The sequence below is a fragment of the Hyla sarda genome, chromosome 2 (genome assembly GCF_029499605.1).
Source record: "Hyla sarda isolate aHylSar1 chromosome 2, aHylSar1.hap1, whole genome shotgun sequence".
In the NCBI taxonomy this organism is placed as follows: Eukaryota; Metazoa; Chordata; class Amphibia; order Anura; family Hylidae; genus Hyla; species Hyla sarda.
Genome location: NC_079190.1, coordinates 423,118,292 through 423,142,400, shown reverse-complemented (window position 1 = coordinate 423,142,400; position 24,109 = coordinate 423,118,292). Strand labels below are relative to the sequence as shown.

Genomic DNA, 24,109 nt, shown 5'->3' with positions numbered 1-24,109 from the left:
CATCTTAAAGGGAATCTGTCAGCAGGTTAGACCATGCTAACCTGCTGATATGGTTAATAGGGCATGGTACAGTGATTAACATATAACCTGTGCTGCACCATTTTTCAGTCAAATACATTTTCAATAGTATACAAAATAGGGCATTTGGTTTACTGGGGGTGTTACTGTATCCCTAAGGAACGATCCACTTGTCCATCTTCTGCTGTAACAATCCCTTCTTTTGAATATTTATCCATCCCTCTACAGTGGTATTATGTAGCCCTCTCTAAAGTTTTGTGCTTGTGGCCTTGAGTGACATCACTGCAGAGGGGCAGATGAATATTGATCAGGAGACATTGTTACAAGAGCTGGCGGCCTGATCAGTGCACCTAGGGGTAAAGTAACCTCTCCAGTGCACCTAATTCAACTCAATTTCTTTACACTCACAGTTAGTTGACAGACAACACCGACTCAAATGTGACCGGTCACTAGGGCTGCTAGATTTCCTACATTTGTGTGATAGCTTAAAGCATACCCATCAGATCCAACAAAAAACTTTTTTTTTTATATCACTCAGTACCTAATCCTGACCATGTACATCTAATTTTTATGTGTCTATCACCTTTATTTTTTTTTTTTTATTACACTTTTAATTTAGCTCACTAGTCTTAATTCCTCTCAAAGGGAGGGGGCATGGCCTCACTGTGCAGGTCTCCGCCCCCTCCCTCAGTATGCTGTCTGCTCACATCTCCCCTAGCATTAGAAAAACTACAACTCCCAGCTTGTCCTCACTGACACAAGCTGACAGTGGGAGGATTTTTCCTCCAGCTGTGAGCCCTGCACTCACAGCTGTCAATCAAGGAAGTGTGTCCATGACATAGGTGATGATGCATTGACACAGCAGGACTAGTATGTGTATAAGCAGGCAGGGGGGAAGTTGTTTGACTGTTTGTTTTTTTCAGTATGAAATACTGAAAATTTTCTAATGAAAGCAATTGCAAAACCTACCTACGCATAATTCAAAATAAACACTAACTCGGAATACCCCTTAAAGAATTGCATGCCATAGGTGCTGAAGAGTCAGATTAAGAATAGGGGGAGCTTCATGACACTAGGATAACTAAAAAGAATGAAGGACAACATACGGTACAGACATGCGCTAATACAGTGGGGCAAAAAAGTATTTAGTCAGCCACCAATTGTGCAAGTTCTCCCACTTAAAAAGATGAGGCCTGTAATTTTCATCATAGGTATACCTCAACTATGAGAGACATGAGAAAAAAAAATCCATAAAATCACATTGTCTGTCTGATTATTAAAGAATTTATTTGCAAATTATGGTGGGAAATAAGTATTTGGTCACCTCTAAACAAACAAGATTTGTGGCTCTCACAGACCTGTAACTTCTTCTTTTAACCCCTTAAGGACCAAGGAAGTACCTGTACGTCCTGAGTCCTCTCCCTTACTATAACGCAGGGGCCACGGCATGGCCCCGCATCATAGTGTGTCGGGCCCTGCACTTGGCAATGGCCGCGCGCTATTTAACCGTTTAGACGCGGTGTTCAAAGTTGATCGGCGCGTCTAAAATGAAACTAAACTGCTGCCGGTTAGCTCAGGGGGCTGTTCGGCATCGCTGCCGCAAAATCGCGGCATCCCGAAGAGCTGTAGGACACAGGGAGGGTCCCCTTACCTGCCTCCTGGTGTCCGATTGCCGAATGACTGCTCAATGCCTGATATCCAGGCATGAACAGTCAAGCGGCAGAATCATTGAGCTACCGTATATACTCGAGTATAAGCCAACCCGAGTATAAGCTGAGGCCCCTAATTTTACCCCAAAAACCAAGGAAAGTTATTGACTCGACTACAAGCCTAGGGTGGGAAATACACCATCCCCCATGTAATCATCCAGACCCCCGTCATCATCCCCCTCCTTCATCATCACCCTCCTTCATCATCACCCCCTGTCAATCCCTTAATCAGTGGTCTTCAACCTGCGGACAGCCATTGGATGTCCAGGCATGCTGGGAGTTGTGATTTTGAAACCTCTGGAGGTCGGTAGGTTGAAGCCCCCCCCCCCCCTTTGTTTTGTACTCACCTCCCCTCGGCGGGATGTTAGAGTGAGCTGGTCCGGGCCATCTATGCTGCAGGGACCGTCCGGTGGGGATGGTTAGTTGTTGCGGGCTGTCCATTTTCACCGGGGGGGGGGGGCCTCTTCTCCGCGATTCGGCCCCGGCCCCGGAGTAGTGACGTTGCCTTGACCACGACGCACAGGGACCTTGCGCATGTTATCACCCACCCACCCCTTTTCCCATAAAAATAAATAAATAAAAATAAACATGTGGTATCGCCGCGTGCGTAAAAATCTGAACTATAAAAATATACTGTCAATTAAACCGTACGCTCTATGGCGTACACGTAAAAAAAATCCAAAACTCCAAAATAGCGTATTTTTGGTCACTTTTTATACCATTAAAAAATTAATAAAAAGCGATCATGAAATCCGATCAAAACAAAAATGGTACCGATTAAAAACTTCAGATCACGGCGCAGAAAATTAGCCCTTCATATCGCCGCGTACGCAGAAAAATAAAAAAAAAGTTATAGGGGTTAGAAGAGGTCGTTTTTAAACGTATACATTTTCCTGCATGTAGTTATGTTTTTTTTCCAGAAGTACGACAAAATCAAACCTATATAAGTCGGGTATCATTTTAACCGTATGGACCTACAGAATAAAGATAACTTGTCATTTTTACCGAAAAATGCACTGTGTAGAAAAACGAAAAATTTACAAAATGGCGTTTTTTTTCTTCAATTTTTTCGCACAATGTTTTTTTTCTCCATTTTTTTTTTTTTACCATGGATTTTTGGGTAAAATGACTGTCATTGCTAAGTAGAATTGGTGGCGCAAAAAATAAGCCATAATATGAATTTTTAGGTTAAAAATTGAAAGGGCGAGGATTTAAAGGTAAGGAGGAAAAAACGAATATGCAAAAACTGAAAAACGCTTAGTCCTTAAGTGGCTAAAGAAGTACTCCACCCCTAGCATCTTATCCCCTTTCCAAGGATAGGGGATAAGATGTCAGATCACCGGGGTCCCGCTGCTGGGGACCCCGGGATCTCCGCTGCGGCACCCCGCTATCATTACTGCACAGAGCACACTCGCTCTGTGCGTAATGATAGGGGCCGGAGCATCATTACGTCACGGCTCCGCCTCTCGTGACGTCAGGGCCCGCCCCCTCAATACAAGTCTATGGAAGGAAGCGTGGCGGCCATCACGCCTCCTCCCATAGACTTGCATTAAGGGGGCGGGCCGTGACGTCACGATGATCCGGCCCCTGTATCGCCCGTCATTACGCACAGAGCGAGTGTGCTCTGTGCAGTAATGATAGTGGGGTGCCGCAGCGGAGATCCCGGCGATCTGACATCTTATCCCCTATCCTTTGGATAGGGGATAAGATGTCTAGGGGTGGAGTACCCCTTTAAAGAGTAATGACAGTTCTGCTGTTAGATATATTTTCTTAGTAAAATTGCCCAGAAGTTTCACAAAAGTCTGTGTCCCCAGGTTTTATCAAACACAGGGCATCAAATAGTTTTTCTGCAAAATATCATATAAAATTTACTGTTTTTCTTCTTTACTCTTTTGCAGGTGACAATTACAATAGTGAAGAGGATCACAGCTACATTCTCATTAATTGGATGGTAAGATTTGTTGTTTTTGCTAATATAGCTATTTTGACCTTTAACCCCTTAAGGACGCAGGACGTAAATGTACGTCCTGGTGAGGTGGTACTTAACGCACCAGGACGTACATTTACGTCCTATGCATAACCGCGGGCATCGGAGCGATGCCCGTGTCATGCGCGGCAGATCCCGGCTGCTGATCGCAGCCAGGGACCCGCCGGCAATGGCCGACGCCCGCGATCTCGCGGGCGTCCGCCATTAACCCCTCAGGTGCCGGGATCAATACAGATCCGGGCATCTGCGGGAGTTCGCGATTAAAATGAACGATCGGATCGCCCGCAGCGCTGCTGCGGGGATCCGATCATTCATAACGCCGCATGGAGGTCCCCTCACCTTCCTCCGTGCGGCTCCCGGCGTCTCCTGCTCTGGTCTGTGATCGAGCAGACCAGAGCAGGAGATGACCGATAATACTGATCTGTTCTATGTCCTATACATAGAACAGATCAGTATTAGCAATCATGGTATTGCTATGAATAGTCCCCTATGGGGACTATTCAAGTGTAAAAAAAAATGTAAAAAAATGTAAAAGTAAAAGTAAAAAAAAAGTGAAAAATCCCCTCCCCCAATAAAAAAGTAAAACGTCCGTTTTTTCCTATTTTACCCCCAAAAAGCGTAAAAAACATTTTTTATAGACATATTTGGTATCGCCGCGTGCGTAAATGTCCGAACTATTAAAATAAAATGTTAATGATCCCGTACGGTGAACGGCGTGAACGAAAAAAAATTAAAAAAGTCCCAAATTCCTACTTTTTTAATACATTTTATTAAAAAAAAAATTATAAAAAATGTATTAAAAGTTTTTTATATACAAATGTGGTATCAAAAAAAAGTACAGATCATGGCGCAAAAAATGAGCCCCCATACCGCCGCTTATACGGAAAAATAAAAAAGTTATAGGTCATCAAAATAAAGGGATTATAAACGTACTAATTTGGTTAAAAAGTTTGTGATTTTTTTTAAGCGCAACAATAATATAAAAGTATATAATAATGGGTATCATTTTAATCGTATTGACCCTCAGAATAAAGAACACATGTCATTTTTACCAGAAATTGTACGACGTGAAAACAAAACCTTCCAAAATTAGCAAAATTGCGTTTTTCGTTTTAATTTCCCCACAAAAATAGTGTTTTTTGGTTGCGCCATACATTTTATGATATAATGAGTGATATCATTACAAAGGACAACTGGTCGCGCAAAAAACAAGCCCTCATACTAGTCTGTGGATGAAAATATAAAAGAGTTATGATTTTTAGAAGGCGAGGAGGAAAAAATGAAAACGTAAAAATTAAATTGTCTGAGTCCTTAAGGCCAAAATGGGCTGAGTCCTTAAGGGGTTAAAGGAGTCTTACAGAACTTTTATATTGCTTCCCAAGCCTTAGGATAGGCCATTAATGTCAGAACACTGGCATTCCCACATTTCAGCTGACTGAAGGGGTTGCAGCTACTTCACTTCCTGGCAAACCTCCATACATTCAATATCACCTGTACCTGGTATTGTGATACACGTTGTGATACACTTGTGCACATCCACATTGAGTACAATGTGAGTGCATCAAAATAACATCTGCAAGCTGCTCAGAAAAAAAAGCCCCACGAGGAAGGACCTAGTGTACTTCGATGCATGACTTCATTTTGGGGTCCACCCCCTTTGTCAGGAGTAGAATATAAATATTTCAGCAAACTGAGCTATAAAGATACAATCACAGAATTTCAAGATTATGCAGTGTATTACTTGCTTGTGAATATAAAATGTGCTTTTGTATGTTGAGGGAATCATTACAAATGCTTCACATGGTAACCCCTACTATGTCTGTACTGTGTTACAGCTTTTGCATGCTTGTCATAATCTGGCTGTTCAGAAAATACAATTGTTTGGCGCAGGTAAGAATGTTTTTAAAGACTATATTTTCTGTAGACTTCTCATTACTTATCTGCAGCCCCTATGTAAAACTAGAAATACCATATTGTAGTGTATTGTGACAAGTGACTAATGCCATTTTGCAACATCCGTAAAGATTGAAAGAAAATTGGACAAAAATGTATTGAAAAAATTACAGAAAAGAGGCCATACTTGCTGGTTACTGGTACAAGGGCACGTTCCGAAACCTGTTACCACATTGATGCAGGTCAGCCACAATATTGTATATTGTGGGGGGGGTCGCACAGGTGCACAATACTCATAAACAACCACTCACACACCTACTATTTGAGGGGGTATCTGCTTAGTATTATAGTTGCAAACAGATAAGGGCTAGTTCACACGGCCGTCTGCTCCGTTAATAAATGCCCGTTATCAATCCGTTTGATAATTTTTCAAACAGGTTGCAAACGGCTGTGAAATAATTGCATTAATGTCAATGGGATTTTTTTTTTACGATCCTTTATCACCCATTTGCACCTGTTTGCTTCCTGTTCAGTTTTTTTTTGGCGGGGGGAAAAGACTGAATAGAAACGGGTATTATTAATTTAACATTGAAGTCTATGGCAAATGGATGAGTCTTTAATGTAATCCGTTTGCACTGGTTTATAATATCCATTTTTGAACCATTATTACTTCTGAGCATGCTCAGAAGAGGTGACATCAGCAGACTCCTGCAGTGCTGCGATACTACCACTACTCACATCATGGAACAGATTTGTTTCCATGATAGGAGTAGTAGTTCCCCCGGCTGCGGGAGTCTGCTGGTTGCTGGGGAGGCTACATTAGTAATTGTACTACTACCCCCATCATGGAACAGATTCTGTTCCATGTTGGGGGTAGTAGTACAGGGGCTGAGGGATTGATAGCACTGGGTCTCACTTCTGAGACCTGATGCGATCAGAAGTTATTAAACAGGGGAGCGGGCGGCATATACTGTGTATTTTTACATTCATTTTTAAATTCCCCGCCGGGAGCCCTGAATGGCCAGTACCGAGGAGCCGTTCAGGGCTCCCAGTGGGGTTTTTTAAACTTATAGTTTGCATAATTACCATATAATCATATTCCCCCTGACTTTTGTGTAATAATTTTATCCCCCCCATGTATGTATTTCATAAATGATTCTCCTGCTGTCTGGTCATCTTCTATTGCTATCACAGTCACAGGTCACAGGGACATGTCAGTCTATTTCCCACTGCTCATCTCCGTCAGGTACGTACAAGTACTAATGTAGCCTCCCTAGCTGTTCCCAGACTCCCGCAGCTGGGAAAACTACTACTTCCATCATGGAAACAAGTCTGTTCGATAATGGGAGTAGTAGTAGTCCTGGCTGCGGGAGTCTGTAGTTTGCTGACTTTTCATACTAATGGATGAAAAACTGAATAGCATCCTTTTGCATCAGTTTGCACCCGTTAGTAGTATAGTCCGTTTTTAGGAGGCAGTGACGGGAGAAAAGCGGGACGGAAGACAACGGCCATGTGAACCTAGCCTAAGGAATATACAGGGTGCCAGTTACATGTGTGACCTACTCCATATAGCATTGTAGCTGACCTGCATCATGGTGGAAGTAGGTATCTAACCTGCCATTGTACCAGTAACCAGTAAGTATGGCCTCTTTTTCTGCTATTTAGATTCCAGCATTTATTTGATAAATCTCCTTCTATGTTTTAAGTTAAAATACAAGCTAATTCTGTCAGTAGTACATTAAAGCAGACATTTAGCCCACATATGCTGCCCTATTTATGCAGAAGAGGAATGGATGCAGGCCTGGAGAATGTACTTTAAGGGGGGAAGGGGCTAATGAAAAAAATTAGATCATATAGGGTCCTTTAAAAGTTCTTGAGGGTAACTATTCACTTTCTCTACTGTAAGAGCTGTGGACGAACAAAACCGTAGCTTTTTCCCGCACAGAAATTGACATGTGGTGCAGATTCTAAATTCCACAGCATGTCATTTCGATATATATATATAGGAATAAAGTCCTTTTGTGCATTTGCAGACAGATTTGCATGCATTATTTCTGTATTTTGCTGCAAGTTTGAAATTAAATTGAGACAAAATCAAAATGACCTACGGTACCTGAATTGTTTCAAAATCCAAGCCGTGGCTTACTTAATTTTTGTCAAAGATCATATACAGTGCAACAGTTATGTTAATACATTTGTTATGTAACCAAAGGGCTGCCAGCTTGATACAAAGAGCATGTGTCTAGTGAGGAAAGGCAGTAGAGCATACATTTGGCAATAAGAAGAATGTGCCAAGTAATGATAGACTGTATTCATATCTACTGTACAAAGGTTTTTTAGGCATGAGCTAGACATCCCAGTCCTGACCTGTCTGTCATACTGTTGTTTGCACATAAATGCTGTAATAGAAGGTCATGTAATCTGTATTATCACTTGAGGCAAACAAAGTGCAGTGAAATATAACTATTTACACAAAGCACTAGGTATAAATGAGTGCACGTCCGCAAAAGAAACATTTCCTTGTTCATTAAACATTATCTTAGTTGGTTTGCATTTCATGTAAAACTATATCTTTGTCACTTCTTGGAGACGTGATATGTTAGGGTAAGATAACAAAATGTGTCTCATATTCTGGGATAAATTCAGAAAAGTATTTTCATAATTTTTAATGTTCATGTTGAAGAAAATTAACCTCATACTTTGTGTCATAAAATGCCAGCTTTATACAATGCATTTCCAATTCTTTAACTATTTTTGACATTTTGTTATGCTGCTAAAATGTGCTAACATAAAAAAACAAAAAAACTATCCCCCCCCCCATCATTCTTCGCTCAATACCCCATAATGACAAAGTGAAAACAGAATGTTAGAAATTTGTGCAAATTTATTAAAAAGGAAAAACTAAAGTTTTACATGGACATAAATATTCAGATCCTTTGCTATGACACTTGAAATTTAGCTCTGGATGCCCTGTCTTGGGGATCAGACACCCTGGCATCCAATTCTGTGACTAGAGGATGCATTTTAATAGTGCTGGAATATCCCTTTAAAGGGGTACTCCGGTGCTTAGACATCTTATCCCCTATCCAAAGGATAAGGGGGATAAGATGCCTGACTGCAGGAGTCCCGCCACTGGGGACCCCCTGTGATCTTGCACGGGGCACCCCGTTTGTAATCAGTCCCCGGAGCGTGTTCGCTCCAGGACTGATTACCGGCGACCACAGGACGGGCGGCGTGTGACGTCACACTCCGCCCCTCAATGCAAGCCTATGGGAGGGGGCGTTATAGCTGTCACGCCCCCTCCCGTAGGCTTGCATTGAGGGACGGAGCGTGACATTGCACGGGGACGTGACGTCACACGCCGCCCCCCCCCCCTATGGTCGCTGATAATCAGTCCCGGAGCGAACACGCTCCAGGGACTGATTGCAAACTGGGTGCCGCGTGCAAGATCACGGGGGTCCCCAGCAGCGGGACCCCCGCGATCAGGCATCTTATCCCCTATCCTTTGGATAGGGGATAAGATGTCTAAGCACCGGAGTACCCCTTTAAGGGCATATCACTCGAAGTGTTCATCAGCCACATGGGATGATACTTCCCTGTATAATAGACCCAGTTGGCAAGTGCGAAGCTAAAACATTGGAAGATTTTTTTTTATGTGGATAGTAAAAAAAGACACACCACCATTAGAAAATATTTATATAGTAATAAGCTGATTGACATTTCATGTAATATTACAGATGATACATTCGCTTAAAGGGGTACTCTGTTGGAAAACTTTATTTTTTTTAAATCAACTGCTGACAGAAAGTTAAACAGATTTGTAAAACTTATCAGCTGCTGTATGCTCGACAGGAAAGTCTTTTTTTTTCTTTTGAATTTCCTTTTGTCTAACCACAGTCCTCTCTGCTGACACCTCTGTCCATGTCTTTAACTGTTCAGAGCAGGAACAATTCCCCATAGCAAACCTATCCTGCTCTGGACAGTTCCTGACATGGACAGAGGTGTTAGCAGAGAGCACTGTGGTCAGGCAGAAAATAAATTCAACTTCCTCTGGAGCATACAGCAGCTGATAAGTACTGGAAGTATTAAGATTTTTAAATAGAAGTAATTTACAATTCTGACAAAAAAAAAAAATGTTTTCCAGCAGAGTACCCCTTTTAACATATGTGATGTATTTGACTCCTGGAGTCTTGTATATTTATTCAGTGTACTTAAGGAGGGCCATTATTTTATATATTATTTTAAACCTTTAGGCTCACACATCTTGTACTGAGAATTGTTGTTCATTGCTTGGTCATTTAGTTAAAGTTATACACTGCTCAAAAAAAAATAAAGGGAACACTTAAACAACACACTGTAACTCCAAGTCAATGACACTTATGTGAAATCACACTGTCCACTCAGGAAGCAACACTGATTGACAATCAATTTCACATGCTGTTGTGCAAATGGAACAGACAACAGGTGAAATTATAGGCAATCAGCAAGACACCCCCAATAAAGGAGTGGTTCTGCAGGTGGTGACCACAGACCACTTCTCAGTTCCTATGCTTCCTGGCTGATGTTTTGGTCACTTTTGAATGCTGGCAGTGCTTTCACACTAGTGGTAGCATGAGACGGAGTCTACAACCCACACAAGTGACTCAGTTAGTTCAGCTCATCCAGGATGGCACATCAATGCGAGCTGTGGCAAGAAGATTTGCTGTGTCTGTCAGCGTAGTGTCCAGAGCATGGAGGCGTTACCAGGAGACAGGCCTGTACATCAGGAGACGTGAAGGAGGCCGTAAGAGGGCAACAACCAAGCAGCACAACCCCCCCTACCTCCGCCTTTGTGCAAGGAGGAGCTCTGCCAGAGCCCTACAAAATGTCCACTCAAATGGTCAGAAACACACTCCTTGAGGGTGGTATGGGGGCCGGCAGGTGGGGGTTGTGCTTACAGCCCAACACCGTGCAGAATATTTGGCATTTTCCGGAGAACACCAAGATTTGCAAATTCGCCACAGATGAAAGCAGGTTCACACTGAGCACGTGACAGACATGACAGAGTCTGCAGATGCAGTGGAGAACGTAATGCTGCCTGCAACATCCTCCAGCATGACCGGTCTGGTGGTGGGTCAGTAATGGTGAGGGGTGGCATTTCTTTGGGGGGCCGCAAAGCCCTCCATGTGCTTGCCAGAAGTAGCCTGACTGCCATTAGGTACGGAGATGAGATCCTCAAACCCCTTGTGAGATCATATGCTGGTGCGGTTGGCCCTGGGTTCCTCCTAATGAAAGACAATGCTAGACCTCATGTGGCTTCAGTGTGTCAGCAGTTCCTGCAGGAGGAAGGCATTGATGCTGTGGACTGGCCGCCCGTTCCTCAGACCTGAATCCTATTGAGCACATCTGGGACATCATGTCTCGCTCCATCCACCAACGACACGTTGCACCACAGACAGTCCAGGAGTTGGTGGATGCTTTAGTCCAGGTTTGGGAGGACATCCCTCAGAAGACCATCCGCCACCTTATCAGGAGCATGCCCAGGCATTGTAGGGAGGTCATACTGGCACGTTGAGGCCACACACACTTTTTGACTTGTTTTAAGGACATTACATCAAAGTTGGATCAGCCTGTAGTGTGGTTTTCCACTTTGATTTTGAGTGTGACTCCATATCCAGACCTCCATGGGTTGATAAATTTGATTTCCATTGATAATTTGTGTGTGATTTTGTTGTCAGCACATTCAACTATGTAAAGATGAAAGTATTTCATACGATTAGTTAATTCAGATCTAGGATGTGTTATCTTAGTGTTCCCTTTATTTTTGAGCAGTGTACAAAAAAATCTCTGTAGTTCAGGGCTTGCAGAATAATGTTTTTTTTATTACTATGATTATTTTATTAGAGTAGATATTTAAAAGGAACATGGTTCTCTCTGTTCCACAGGCTGTGCATAACTATACACTAGAAGGCAAAGCAAAAAATAAAGGTGCCACCATACTGGAGATGGGCTTAATGACAGCTAGATTTACTGTTATCTACTGTGTTGTCATTGTGGTGCTATTTAAAGGAGTGTTCCCTTCTCCTTGAGATGGCTTCCTGGCCCTCTCTCACCTGTTTGCAGCTGCCAGAGATGGTCAGAAAGCCAAAACAGCTGGCTGTTTTAAATGGTTACGGGTCATCATCAATGAAATTTAATAAATGATAGATTAGCCTGTTTGAATTACTTTTCTAATATACTTCTTAAAAAATATTGTTGTAAATTAATGTGTTTAATTAACCCCTAAAATTAACCCATGCCTTCCGTCCTGCTAGCAGATTGTCTCCTGCAGCAGCCTGACAGAGACAAAAGTCAGGAAATGCAGGTGGGACCTCAGCTCAGTACAGTGTATAGAGTTGGGAAACACTGCTGTAGAGTCAGTGATGCCTTCAGTGCAAGTACAGAATATTGTGCTAAACATTGTGCTAAATATTTGTGTTCCCTTTTTCAGCTGATAGGCAAAGCTCAAAGGCTGTAAAGTTCAGTGCACAGAGCTGGGGGAGAAGGTGGCCTCAACCAATCACAGTCCATCACACACTAAACTGCTCTAGGCTGTGTGTTCAGAGCAGCATGGGCTTCATATGATGTCACAACTGCTGAGGAATGCCCCTTCCCAGTCTGTGGAGCTGGGGATGGTTTATCATGATAGGGGGAAAGAAACTGGGAGGATTAAAAAAAATATCAAGATCACGACCAGTACTTTTTAAGAATTTGTATAACTCTAATTGACTTTCATGAGTTGCATAAACTGCGATGCAGCAGTGAGCTACTCTGTTTCCATAACTCCTGTAACTCTACCACAGTGGTACTCCTGCCTGATCATGTTCCTCAATAGGCAACTGAACTTAAACAGAAGGCCTTGGCTGAGCCACGATTATAACTGTGTGGCAAAAATACTTGTGGCTTACAACAAATTAGTTCTGTTTTGTGGCAAATGCAGGTGAAGCACTTAAAGGGGTACTCCCGTGGAAAACTTTTTTTTTTTTTTAAATCAACTGGTGACAGATTTGTAAATCACTTCTATTAAAAAAAAATCTTAATTCTTCCAGTACTTTTTAGGGGCTATATACTAAAGAGAAATCCAAAAAGAAATGCATTTCCTGACCACAGTGCTCTCTGCTGACCTCTGCTGTCCATTTTAGGAACTGTCCAGAGAAGCATATGTTTGCTATGGGGATTTTCTTCTTCTCTGGACAGTTCCTAAAATGGACAGCAGAGGTCAGCAGAGAGCACTGTGGTTAGGACATCACAGGAAATGCATTTCTTTTTGGATTTCTCTTTAGTATACAGCCCCTAAAAAGTACTGGAAGGATTAAGATTTTTTTTTATCAAAGTGATTTACAAATCTGTTTAACTTTCTGGCACCAGTTGATTAAAAAAAAAAAGTTTTCCACGGGAGTACCCCTTTAAAAGCAACATGGGACTTTCCATTGCACTACCAGACATTTTCTCTGTGCCATATTGTAAGCGAGAAGTGTTCAGCAGTGAAGACCGGTAATCTTGGAGGGGGATCAGGAGCGGGGGTGTACCTGTGTTTTTATTTTACCTCCCACCATGATCACTTTTAAATCTAAAATAGTCATCCAGGCAACCCCTTTTAAAAGTTCCAAAAAGTCTAATCCTACTAGCTGGTCCAGTGAAGCAAATCACTCTAAAATATGTATTTATTTTAAAATACATAATACAGAGTTTTTGCACCATCATTATTAACCTCTGTCCTCTTTATCTAATGATAGCCCAGATCTGATATGTCTGTCTAACTACTGCATATCTCTCAGTCCTGTGTTACATAAGTTACATCATTCTGCCTGTTTCAGAGATGATCTTACAGTGAAATATTTAACTGAACTTTCAATTTGTCCATGGTCCAGAGGATTTTCAAGGGAGAATATTCTTTAGCAGTGTCTCGGCAGACAAGTTTTAGCTTTTGCCAGCATTTTGTAATATTCTGTCTGTTGCCTGTGACATTATTAGCATCTGACCCAGAGAACTTTTTAGGATATACTATACTGCTGTGTATAGTGACTTTTCTACCCATGTACCATACCTTTCAGCTAGTACCATAGCTTATTTTAGTGATCTTATTTTAGTGACCCCTAAAATATAAACTTATTCTTTGGCATTTCCATTTACAGAAAACACAATTCTGTAAACCAGGTTATAGGAACCTTAAAGGGGTATTCATAGTTACATAGTTACATAGTTAGTATGGTTGAAAAAAGACATACGTCCATCAAGTCCATCCAGGGGATTGAACGGAAGGGTGTAAGGGGATAAGGGAAAGGGATGTAGTTTTATAATTCTGCATAAGCATTAATGTTATTTTGTTCCAGGAATGTATCTAACCCTGCTTTAAAGCTGTTAATTGTTCCTGCTGTGACCAGTTCCTGAGGGTTCCATGGGGAAAATGTTTTTTTTAATTTTTTTTATATCATCTGGCTCCAGAAAGTTTAACAGATTTGTAAATCACTTCTATTAAGTAATTATCAGCTGCTGAAGTTGAGTTGTTCTTTTCTGTCTGACAACAGTGCTCTCTTCTGACACCTGTCTGTCTGTCTCTTGAACTGTCCAGAGCAGAAGTGGTTTCCTATGGGGATTTGCTCCTACTTTGGATAGTTCCTGAGACAGACAGAAAAGAACAACTCAACTTCAGCAGATTATAAGAAGGATTAAGATTTTTTTTATAAAAGTAATTTGCAAATCTGTTTAACTTTCTGGAGCCAGTTGATATATATATAATATAATATACATTTTTCTTGGAATACCCCTTTTAAATGTGGTTCTTGACTCCATAATGGCTAAACTTCACAGTCGGGGTCAGGAGAACTTTGGTCCTTCTTTCTGGACATTAAGGCTAGGTTCACACTACGGAATCTCTGGGCAGAATTTCTGCTGGAGATTTATCCGGCGGCATGAAGACCTCATGGGCTGCATTGCCGTCCCCATAGACGGCACTGCATTTCTGAGTGGATCTTTTGGGAGATCTACTCAGAAATGCATGGACATCTATGGGGACGGCAATGCAGTCCGCACGGTCCTAGTGCCGCCATCTTGATCTCCGGCAGAAATTCTGCCCAGAAATTCCACAGTGTGAACCCAGTCTAAATGTTTCATTCATTCTGACTGCAGTTCCACCTTAGGGCTGTATTACATGGACAAACTGCTGCCCAATGTGAATGCTGATCAAGTAGATCAGGGCTCCACAACTGCAAGTGCAAAGCTGTATGAACGATCACCATCCTTTCTTCCATCATTTGTTGGTCGCAAATTTCCTATGACACGGTAAGATGTGCAGCTGGCAAGCAAGGAATTTTAAATACATTGGAAATATGTGATCTGCCGATGAACGAGCTGATCACTGGGCCTATTACACAGGACAATATTGACTTCATCCAATAAATGCCCTTATAACAAAGCCTGTTAAGTTTTATTTTAGTCCTTGAAGCTACCTAGGGATCAGTGCTTTATTTAAACAAATTTTGTGCGTACTGTAAAGGATTATGGGGGAGATATATCAAAACTTGTGCAGAGGAAGAGTGGTGCAGTTGCCCATAGCAACCAATCAGATCGCTTCTTTCATTTTCCACAGGCCTCTAAAGAGGCCTGTGGAAAATGAAAGAAGCAATCTGATTGGTTGCTATGGGCAACTGCACCACTCTTCCTCTGCACAGGTTTTGATAAATCTCCCCCTGTAAGAATAGCTTTAGAATAAGCTATACATTTATACCTATAGACAGCAAAAGGCAACAGCGCCACCACCAAGGCGAGGATGGGAAAATGGACCACTTGAGCTACTCCATTTACAACTTCTGTAACTACAAGTGAACTCTTACAGTGAAGCACTGATAGTTCAGCACACGTACTCTCATATTACAATGTATACTCTTTATTTTTTTCGGCTACTGTGTAGTTGCAGTGATATAAAGCGGACACAGAGAGCATAATAAAATAAATCCATTCAGGGATCAGGTTGGCAGGATGCTTGATGTGGTTTGGCTTCTTTATTATTTATGCTGTATAGGAATTTGTATGTTTGTAAGGAAATATCCTACTCTTGGGGGGGGGGGGGGGGGGTTCTGAAACAATAACAAATGGAGAAAGGGAAAAGCTTCTCACAATAAACAGAAACCTGGTGGAAAATTGTGTGAGCTTCTGTAGTTTTCTTCTCTGATAAGTTTAGACTGGCAAAGTAATCAGGGCTAATAATCAGTTTCAGTGAATGCCATTATCCTGCCGCTCTCCTCTTCCCGGCGATGCTGCGGTGGTTAATGAGCATGGCAGACGTAGGGAGATCCATCAGCAGATTTTTTTTTTTTCATATGATTTGCATGGTTTAGTAGCAGAAAATAATCTCTCTAAATGGTACCGCACTTTACATCTTTAAACGTACAGCGGTTCAGCAGCCTCAAAATGGAACATAATTAAGCTGCCTAGTTCAGGCAACGTATTCCAAAGGGTTTTAGTTATTTTTTTTTTTCCCCTCTCTCTTCCGTCAGATCATCTGTTTGCTTAAACATATTATGAGATTGGTGTTTTGCATAAGGCTGCACAGCAATTTATGTTTTTTGCATAATGAACAAGAACAGGATTCCCATGGAGAGTCTCATGTCGGAGATTCATATTCCTAGAAGATGAGTGACTGCACTGACTGTGATATATATATAAGCAAAGACTGTCACAGTACAGTCATTTATTACCCAGGACTGAAGTTCTCTTAAAGAGAACCATGACCTTTACAAACCCACCCTAATGGAGGGGCTGTGACGTCCACTGACAGCAATCTATCTTGAGTCTGTCTTTTTTTTTCTGGGCCATCCTTTTCTGCTATGGGTGACATTAATTTTGGTGACCAATTGAGCAATGAGGCCCTAGACCTGTGGTCTTCAACCTGCTGACCTCCAGATGTTGCAAAACTACAACTCCCAGCAGCCGTTGGCTGTCCGGGCATTCTTGGAGTTGTAGTTTTGCAACATCTGGAGGTCCACAGGTTGAAGACCACTGTCCTAGACCATCAACTTGGCGGTCTCTTCTACTCAGTTCTCAACAGGAAAAGCAGTTTATACCCCTCTGAGAACTGATCAACAGAGATTGCAGTACTTTTTGTATGATTGATTTAAATGGGTAGTCACCATTACTCAGTTTTCAACAGGTCATTAATATGAGCACTTTTCTCATTAAGTACTAAGCACTAGAAAATACCCAATTGACAGTTTAAAGGGAAACTAACAGTGGGTTTTCCTGCACTATACTCAATATACAGGGTTATAGTGCAGGTGAACAGGATTACAAAGAGGAATCTTCTACTTAGATCCGTGGCCCAGTTCCTGAGTCACTATTGTATTAGCCTCAATTGCTAAACTGAAAATGACTGGCTTTGCGCAATGAAAGTGGGACCCTGCATGCTGGGTACCTCCTTCATTGCGCAAAGCCAGCTATTTATATATTAGCAGTGGAGGCTAATATAATGGTTATCTCTAGAACTGGACTGCGGATCTAAGTAGATGATTCCTCTTTGTAATATTGTTCACCTGCACTATAACTCTGTATATTGGGTTTAGTTCAGGTGAAAGGATTGTCAGTTTTCCTTTAACCTGTTCAGGACGCCAGGCGTATGCATACGCCCTGCATCCCAAGTCCTTAAGGATGTGGGGCGTATGCATATGCCCATGGGAATTCCGGTCCCCGCCGCTAGCCGGTTGGGGACCGGACCGGAATGCCTGCTGAAATCATTCAGCAGGCACCCCGGCACATCGCCCAGGGGGGTCTTGAGACCGCCCCCATGTCGGCGATCGCAGAAAATCGCATGTCAATTCAGACATGCGATTTTCTGCTATTCCGGGCTGATCGGGTCTCTGGTGATCCGATCACCCGGAAAATAGGGATGATCGGAGCTGTCAGAGACAGCCCCGATCATCCTGAGGGCTAGGAGTGAGGTCACAGTGCTGCGATCTACTCCTATCCCCTGCCATTGGTCAGAACTGATTCTGACCAATGGCAGAGCAGAACAGTGGGTTGCCATGGCAACCCTCCGTTCTGCCCACCCCTGGATGTCGAGGGGAACATGGACAGAAAATGGAGGCCGGTACCTGAGAAGAAGATGCCTGGGGACCACGGATCTTCGCTGGAGACTGCTGGATCCTGGCTCAGGTAGGGAATCGACGGTGTGGGGGGGGGGGGGGATTGAAAGTGAAAGTAAAGTGATCTTTACTGTGGCAACCACTAGGAAGGCCAAACTGCAACTCCCAGCATGTCCAGACAGCCGAAGGCTGTCTGGGCATGCTGGGAGTTGTAGTTTTGCAACATCTGGAGGGTCACAGTTTGGAGACCACTGTTACAGTGGTGCCCAAACGGTAGCCCTCCAGATGTTGCCAAACTACAACTCTCAGCATGCCTGCACTGCCCAGGCATGCTGGGAGTTTTAGTTCTGTAACATCTGTCCCTTCAGATTTAGCAATTTTCATGACATTTTTGAAAATTGCTGCTCTACTTTGAAGCCCTCTAATTTTTTCAAAAAGTAAAAATATGTCCATTTTATGATGCCAACATGAAGTGGACATATTGTATTTGTGAAGAAAAATAAAATTTATTGGGAATATCCATTTTCCTTACAATTAGAGAGCTTCAAAGTTAGAAAAATGCTAAATTTTCTAAATTTTCTTGAAATGTTGGGATTTTTCACCAAAAAAGGATGCAAGTAACGCCGAAAATTTACCACCAAAATAAAGTAGAATATGTCACGAAAAAACATTCTCAGAATCAGAATATTCGGTAAAAGCGTTTTCGTGTTATTAATTCCTAAAGCGATGGTGGTCAGAATTGCGAAAAAGGGCTCAGTCCTTAAGGAGAAAAAAGGGCTGCATCCCTTATTAGCATAGACGGCTCTGTAACCTCACTGATAGCTATGAGTGGGGGGCCAAGGAAGAGAAATGGGCAGTTTAATCAGTGTTCTGCAAGCTGGATGTTTCAGGGAACATTGCAGTTTTACGTTAAGTTTATTTGCATACTCAATTGTGATTATCTTATCATGTAAAGGCGGAGAGAAGACTATTTTAGATGGTGATTGCAATCTTCAAGAGTGCTAAAAATTGTCATCATAGGATCAACGAATTGCTGCATGGAAATGCAGTCAATCAGTGGTCTTGCATTTGTAAAGAGCGTTCCCACGCCAAACCATCTATCAGCTTGCACCATGTCTGTTCCTTATGCCTCTTTACTATGTTACTGCAATTTTAACTTCATAATATGAACAAATGATTAGTATATGTAATGATGCATGGTTTGCTTACTTTGGTGGAACACAATTTTTTTCATATCAACTGGCTCCAGAAAGTTAAACAGATTTTGTAAATGCCTTCTATATAAAAATCTTAATCCTTTCAGTACTTATCAGCTGCTGTATGCCACAGATGAAGTTGAGTTGTTCTTTCTAGTCTGACCACAGTGCTCTCTGCTGACAACTCCAGAGTAGGAGCAAATCCCCATAGAAAACCTCTCCTGCTCTGGAAAGTTCCTGACATGGACAGAGGTGGCAGTAGAGAGCACTGTGGTCAGACTGAAAAGAACTACTCAACTTCCTCAGGAGCATACAGCAGCTGATAAATACTGGAAGGATTAAGATTTTTTTATAGAAGTCATTTACAAATCTTTTTAACTTTCTGGAGCCAGTTGATATAAAAAAAATAGTTTTGCACCGTAGTTCCCCTTTAGGTCAAGCAAGCAGCTGATTCTTACGCAGTATAGGTGTGTAAGTCCTGCTTTTGTTATATTGTGGGTAATAGCTATTATTGTAAAGGGAATCATACACCAGGTTTATGCTGCTCAGAGGACAGCAGGAACCTTATGAAATGGAAGCTTATTCAAGGGCTAGGTTTGGACAGTTTGGATTCCGTTTTCCTGCTCCTATGGAACAGAACATGGAATTGAAAACACAGTTGTAAACATCCCCATTACATGGGGTTGTCCTGCACTAGAAAAACAGCTGAATTCTTCAAAAACTAGACACATTTGTCTGCAGGTTGTGTGTGGTTTTGCATCTCAGTTCCATTAAAGGGAATGGATCCAGGTTGTAATACCACATACAGCCTGCGGACAGGTGTGGTGCAAGAGCTTTCATAGATCTTAAAGGGGTACTCCACTGGAAAATATCTTATTTTAAATCAACTGGTGCCAGAAAGTTAAACAGGTTTGTAAATTACTTCTATTCAAAAATATTAATCCTTCCAGTACTTTTCAGCTAATATATGGTCCACGGGAAGTTCTTTTCTTTTTGAATTTCCTTTCTGTCTGACCACAGGGCTCTCTGCTGACACCTCTGTCCATTTTAGGAACTGTCTAGAAGAGGAGAGGTTTGCTATAGGGTTTGTTCCTAAAATGGACAGAGGTGTCAGCAGAGAGCACTGTGGTCAGAAAGGAAATTCAATAGGAAAAGAACTTCCTCTGGACCATACAGCAGATAAGTACTGGAAGGATTAAGATGTTTTAAATAGAAGACATTTTCAAATCTGTTTAACTTTCTGGCACCAATTGATTTAAAAAAAAAAAAAAAAAAAAACTAGGCGCCAGCAGTACTGTACTTATTTATTTTTATTTTTTTACATTTCTGTGATGGCATATCAGTAGTATCACAGAGGTGGGAACTCTGCCATTAACAAAATCAGGAGAGGATCTAATTCCCCAAAAATGGCACTATCCCATAAAAAATAAAATGAATGGCATATGCTTCCTTAATGAGCTAACCGTAATTTATTTAAAAACACAGTTTACATGTACATCCATAGCAAGATGCGTTTCGAGTAATATCCTACGCTTTCTCAATTGCAGATGTGCACATCCTATATCCTCTCGTGCTATATTACTGGATCCGGTGCCATGGATACCGGTCAAGCTCCTACAGCCTGCAATCCTTTGGATACCCCGCATACAGGGGTGATATGCATAACCTCAATGGTTAAACCAGTGTATGCAATCACAGTATTGCATGTAATAGTCCCCTATTGGGACAAAAAAAAAAAAGTGTAAAGAAGTAAAAAAAAAAAAAAATTAATTCATAAAAAGTTTATAAATCTAACCCCTTCGGTGATAAAAGTTTGAATCACCCCCCTTTTCCCATAAAAAAAAAAATAAAATATCTTTGTAAATAAAAATAAACGTATCTGGTATAGCCGCATGCGTAAATGTCTGAACTATAAAAATATAATGTTAAATAAACTGCACGATCAATGGCATACATGTAAAAAAAATTGCGTATTTTTGGTCATTTTGTATACCCTAAAACATGTATAAAAAGCGATCAAAAAGTCCCATCAAAACAAAAATGGTACAGATAAAAAAAGTTTAAAATTCAAAAAGTTAGCCCTCATACCGCCCAGTACTACTATAAGGATATTACTTATGGGAACCCAGTCAGTCACCACTTTTCTGATAGATCAGCATATGAGAGTAAACTTGTCTGACAAAAGTGATGTGTGACAGATTGCTTTTGCCAGGACAAAAGTGTGGTATGTGCCCCATTGAGCCATCTGTCCGATGTTAAATGGTTAGAAACAGCCTTTAGTTCTGTCACTTTCTCTGTAATCTTATTGCATTTAAATGAAACTTTACCACCTTGGTTTTTCCTTGAGGACAGAACAGATTATGGATACCTAATTTACACACTGGCAATACAGAGCAATTTATCAACATGTTAAATGAATCTAGCACAAATAGTTTGACTTTCAAAATTTCACGGACCTTGATCTTGAAAATAGCCAGAGCCTGAAATGGCTCCTTTTTCTGCATTCTAATGGAAAGTCACAACAAGACACCTTGGCCCACATTGATTAAGAGTGGCATTTTATACGCCAGTGTTAAACAAAAGTTTGCTGGTGTATATTGCACCGCATTTATTCAGAGGTGCATTTTGGTGCATCCTTAAATCAGAAAATGAAATACACACTTGCTATGAGTAGGTGCAGAGTTGCGCTGACATTTAAGCCAGTTTCTGAATGTAGAATTAATCAATATGCAGGGGTGTGGAAATAGAAGAAAAACAAAACAAACAAAAAAACTACTTGTCCAAGGGATTAAAACGGGAGCACAATCTACTTGTCCCTCATGACAATCCACTTGTCCGGGCCAATTTTTAGTTTTTTCTAATTTTTTCCTCCTCTCCCTATCATAGTCATATTTTTTTCCATCTACGGACCCATATGAGGGCTTTTTATTTATTTTTCTTTTTTTGCGGGACCCATTGTACTTTGTAATGACATCTTTTATTTTTCCATATATATGGGGTAAAAAAAAAAAAAAAAAGATAATTTAGCAAATTTGGTGGTTTTCCCTTTAGGGACTTTTAGGAGGAATCACTAGATTCCTCATACAGATCAAAGCAGTTCTATTGAACTCCAATGATCTGTGTGCTCTGCACTTCATTAATAAAGCCTGGTCCAGCTAGGCTCTATCTATGACAGAGCCATTGTCCCTTGGGAAGCAGAGGTAAGCCCTCCGGATACCTCCACAGTGGATCGGCTTTCTTTGCTTTTTCAGCTTTCTTTGTGACTGAAGTTAACCCGTAGCAAGTCAGCAAACTAGTCCACTAATGACATGAGCATCCTATCTGTACACCCCGCCATGCCAGCGTTGAATGCGTCCCCTGCTGTTACGTGATCTTAGCACAGACTGCAGATAGCAAAGACAGGTTCAACTCTTGATGACAGAATGTACAGATAGGCTATACACTTATATGGGGTCAGGTATGACCCATTGTCTTCAGAGCTGGTAGCGATCGTGAACTGGGCGTCACGCCCCCTCCCATAGACTTGCATTGAGGGGGCCTGACCCTGACATCACGAGCCTCCGCCCGCATCGCCAGTCATCCGGTATGGAGCGAAGTTCGCTCCGTGCATCGGATGTCTGGGGTGCTGCAGCGGAGTTTGCAGGGGGTCCCCCTTTTGGATAGAGGATAAGATGTCTAGGGGCGGAGTACCCGTTTAAGGATTGACACACTTGTAATGATTATAGTTAGCAATTGACTGCAAAAATTCTTGTAACAATTGAAGGCACCAACAACCTTGAACATTTACATGAACATTTACATGAACCAAAGAATAATTCATGCAGGGTCAATACAAGCTTTATTCCATATTATTTCAGCAAAATTCCTTAGGGAACATTATTTCTGTTGTGTGAAATACATTTTTATGTATTCTCTTTTCCAGGGAAGGATCCCAATAACAAAAAAAATTAATTAGATCACAGATATTCCTATACTTCATTTCTCAGGTAAAGATCTTTTGGCACAATGATAACAGCCAATTGCAGGGATGTACCAGAGCCTTGATCAGTCTATTGCCGTGGGACCTTCTTTACTGGTCAGCTAGCTTAAAGGGGTACCCCACCCCAAGATATCTTGTCCCCTATCCAAAGCATAGGAGATAAGATATCTGATTGCTGGGGTCGTGACGGCCACCACGCCCCTTCCCATAGACATGAATAGAGGGTGTGTCGTGATATCACAAAGAGATTTATCAATAAACATGTGCTCTGCTAAACTGATCATTTGCACTTTTGATGTATAGCATCAGATGAAGGAGGCATAAAAAGGAAGAATAAAATACCCCACCCCTTTTATAATGTTAGATCGGAATTCTGGATGAGCGGTACAAGATTCTGTGTGCCACTGTACAATGTTACTTACACTATTTACGGATCTATTCTGACCGAGATACAGTTCTCAGTACAGTGATCCCTCAACTTACAATGGCCTCAACATACAATAGTTTCAACATACAATGGTCTTTTCTGGACCATTGTAACTTGAAACCAGACTCAACATACAATGCTACAGACAGTCCAGATCTGCAAAACGTGTCAATGGCCGGAAGAACCGACCAATCAGAATGGACATTTCACTGATAAAACCCCTGTATTACTGCATATGCACTGACTGATGTCTGGTAGCGCCCCCTACAGTATAGGGAGGTATTACATGTTCTGTACTCTTTACCTGTACCAGGGTTAGCTTCTTTGGACACCAGGTGAGGGCGACTCCATGTAACTTTTTTAGGACATTGCCTGTACTGTACAGGACCCCGAAGAAGCTCCTGTCCTCTACATAGACCAGTGTTTCCCAAGCAGGGTGCCCCCAGCTGTTGCAAAACTACAACTCCCAGCATGCCCGGACAGCCAAAGGCTGTCCGGGCATGCTGGGAGTTGTAGTTTTGCAACAGCTGGAGGCTCCCTGCTTGGGAAACACTGACAGGCAGTGATTACAGCTCCCAGCAGCTCTTTCTTACTTTTATATGTAAGGATTTGCTTAGTTATCTACTTATTTTTCTTTAATTCTCACTTTTTCCTATTTTTGGATGACATTTTAGGGACTTCAGAACCAATTACCAGTTTTCCATAGAGATATGGTCTCAAGATACAATGGTCATCCCAGAACCAATTAATATTGTAACTTGAGGGACCACTGTACTTGTAGGATCTAAAAGAGCAACACTTTGTC

General features: G+C 41.7%; 1 protein-coding gene across 6 annotated transcripts in view; it reads left to right on the top strand.

The window, feature by feature from the left end:
- Positions 1 to 24,109, top strand: part of LOC130356858 (cyclic AMP receptor-like protein A) — a 738,932-nt gene that overhangs the window by 25,557 nt on the left and 689,266 nt on the right. For all 6 annotated transcript variants that reach the window (XM_056558908.1, XM_056558911.1, XM_056558909.1 and 3 more), the window contains exons 2-3: positions 3,626 to 3,678; positions 5,550 to 5,604. In XM_056558908.1, coding sequence (XP_056414883.1) covers positions 3,626 to 3,678; positions 5,550 to 5,604 — 108 coding nt within the window. The remainder of the gene's footprint in view (positions 1 to 3,625; positions 3,679 to 5,549; positions 5,605 to 24,109) is intronic.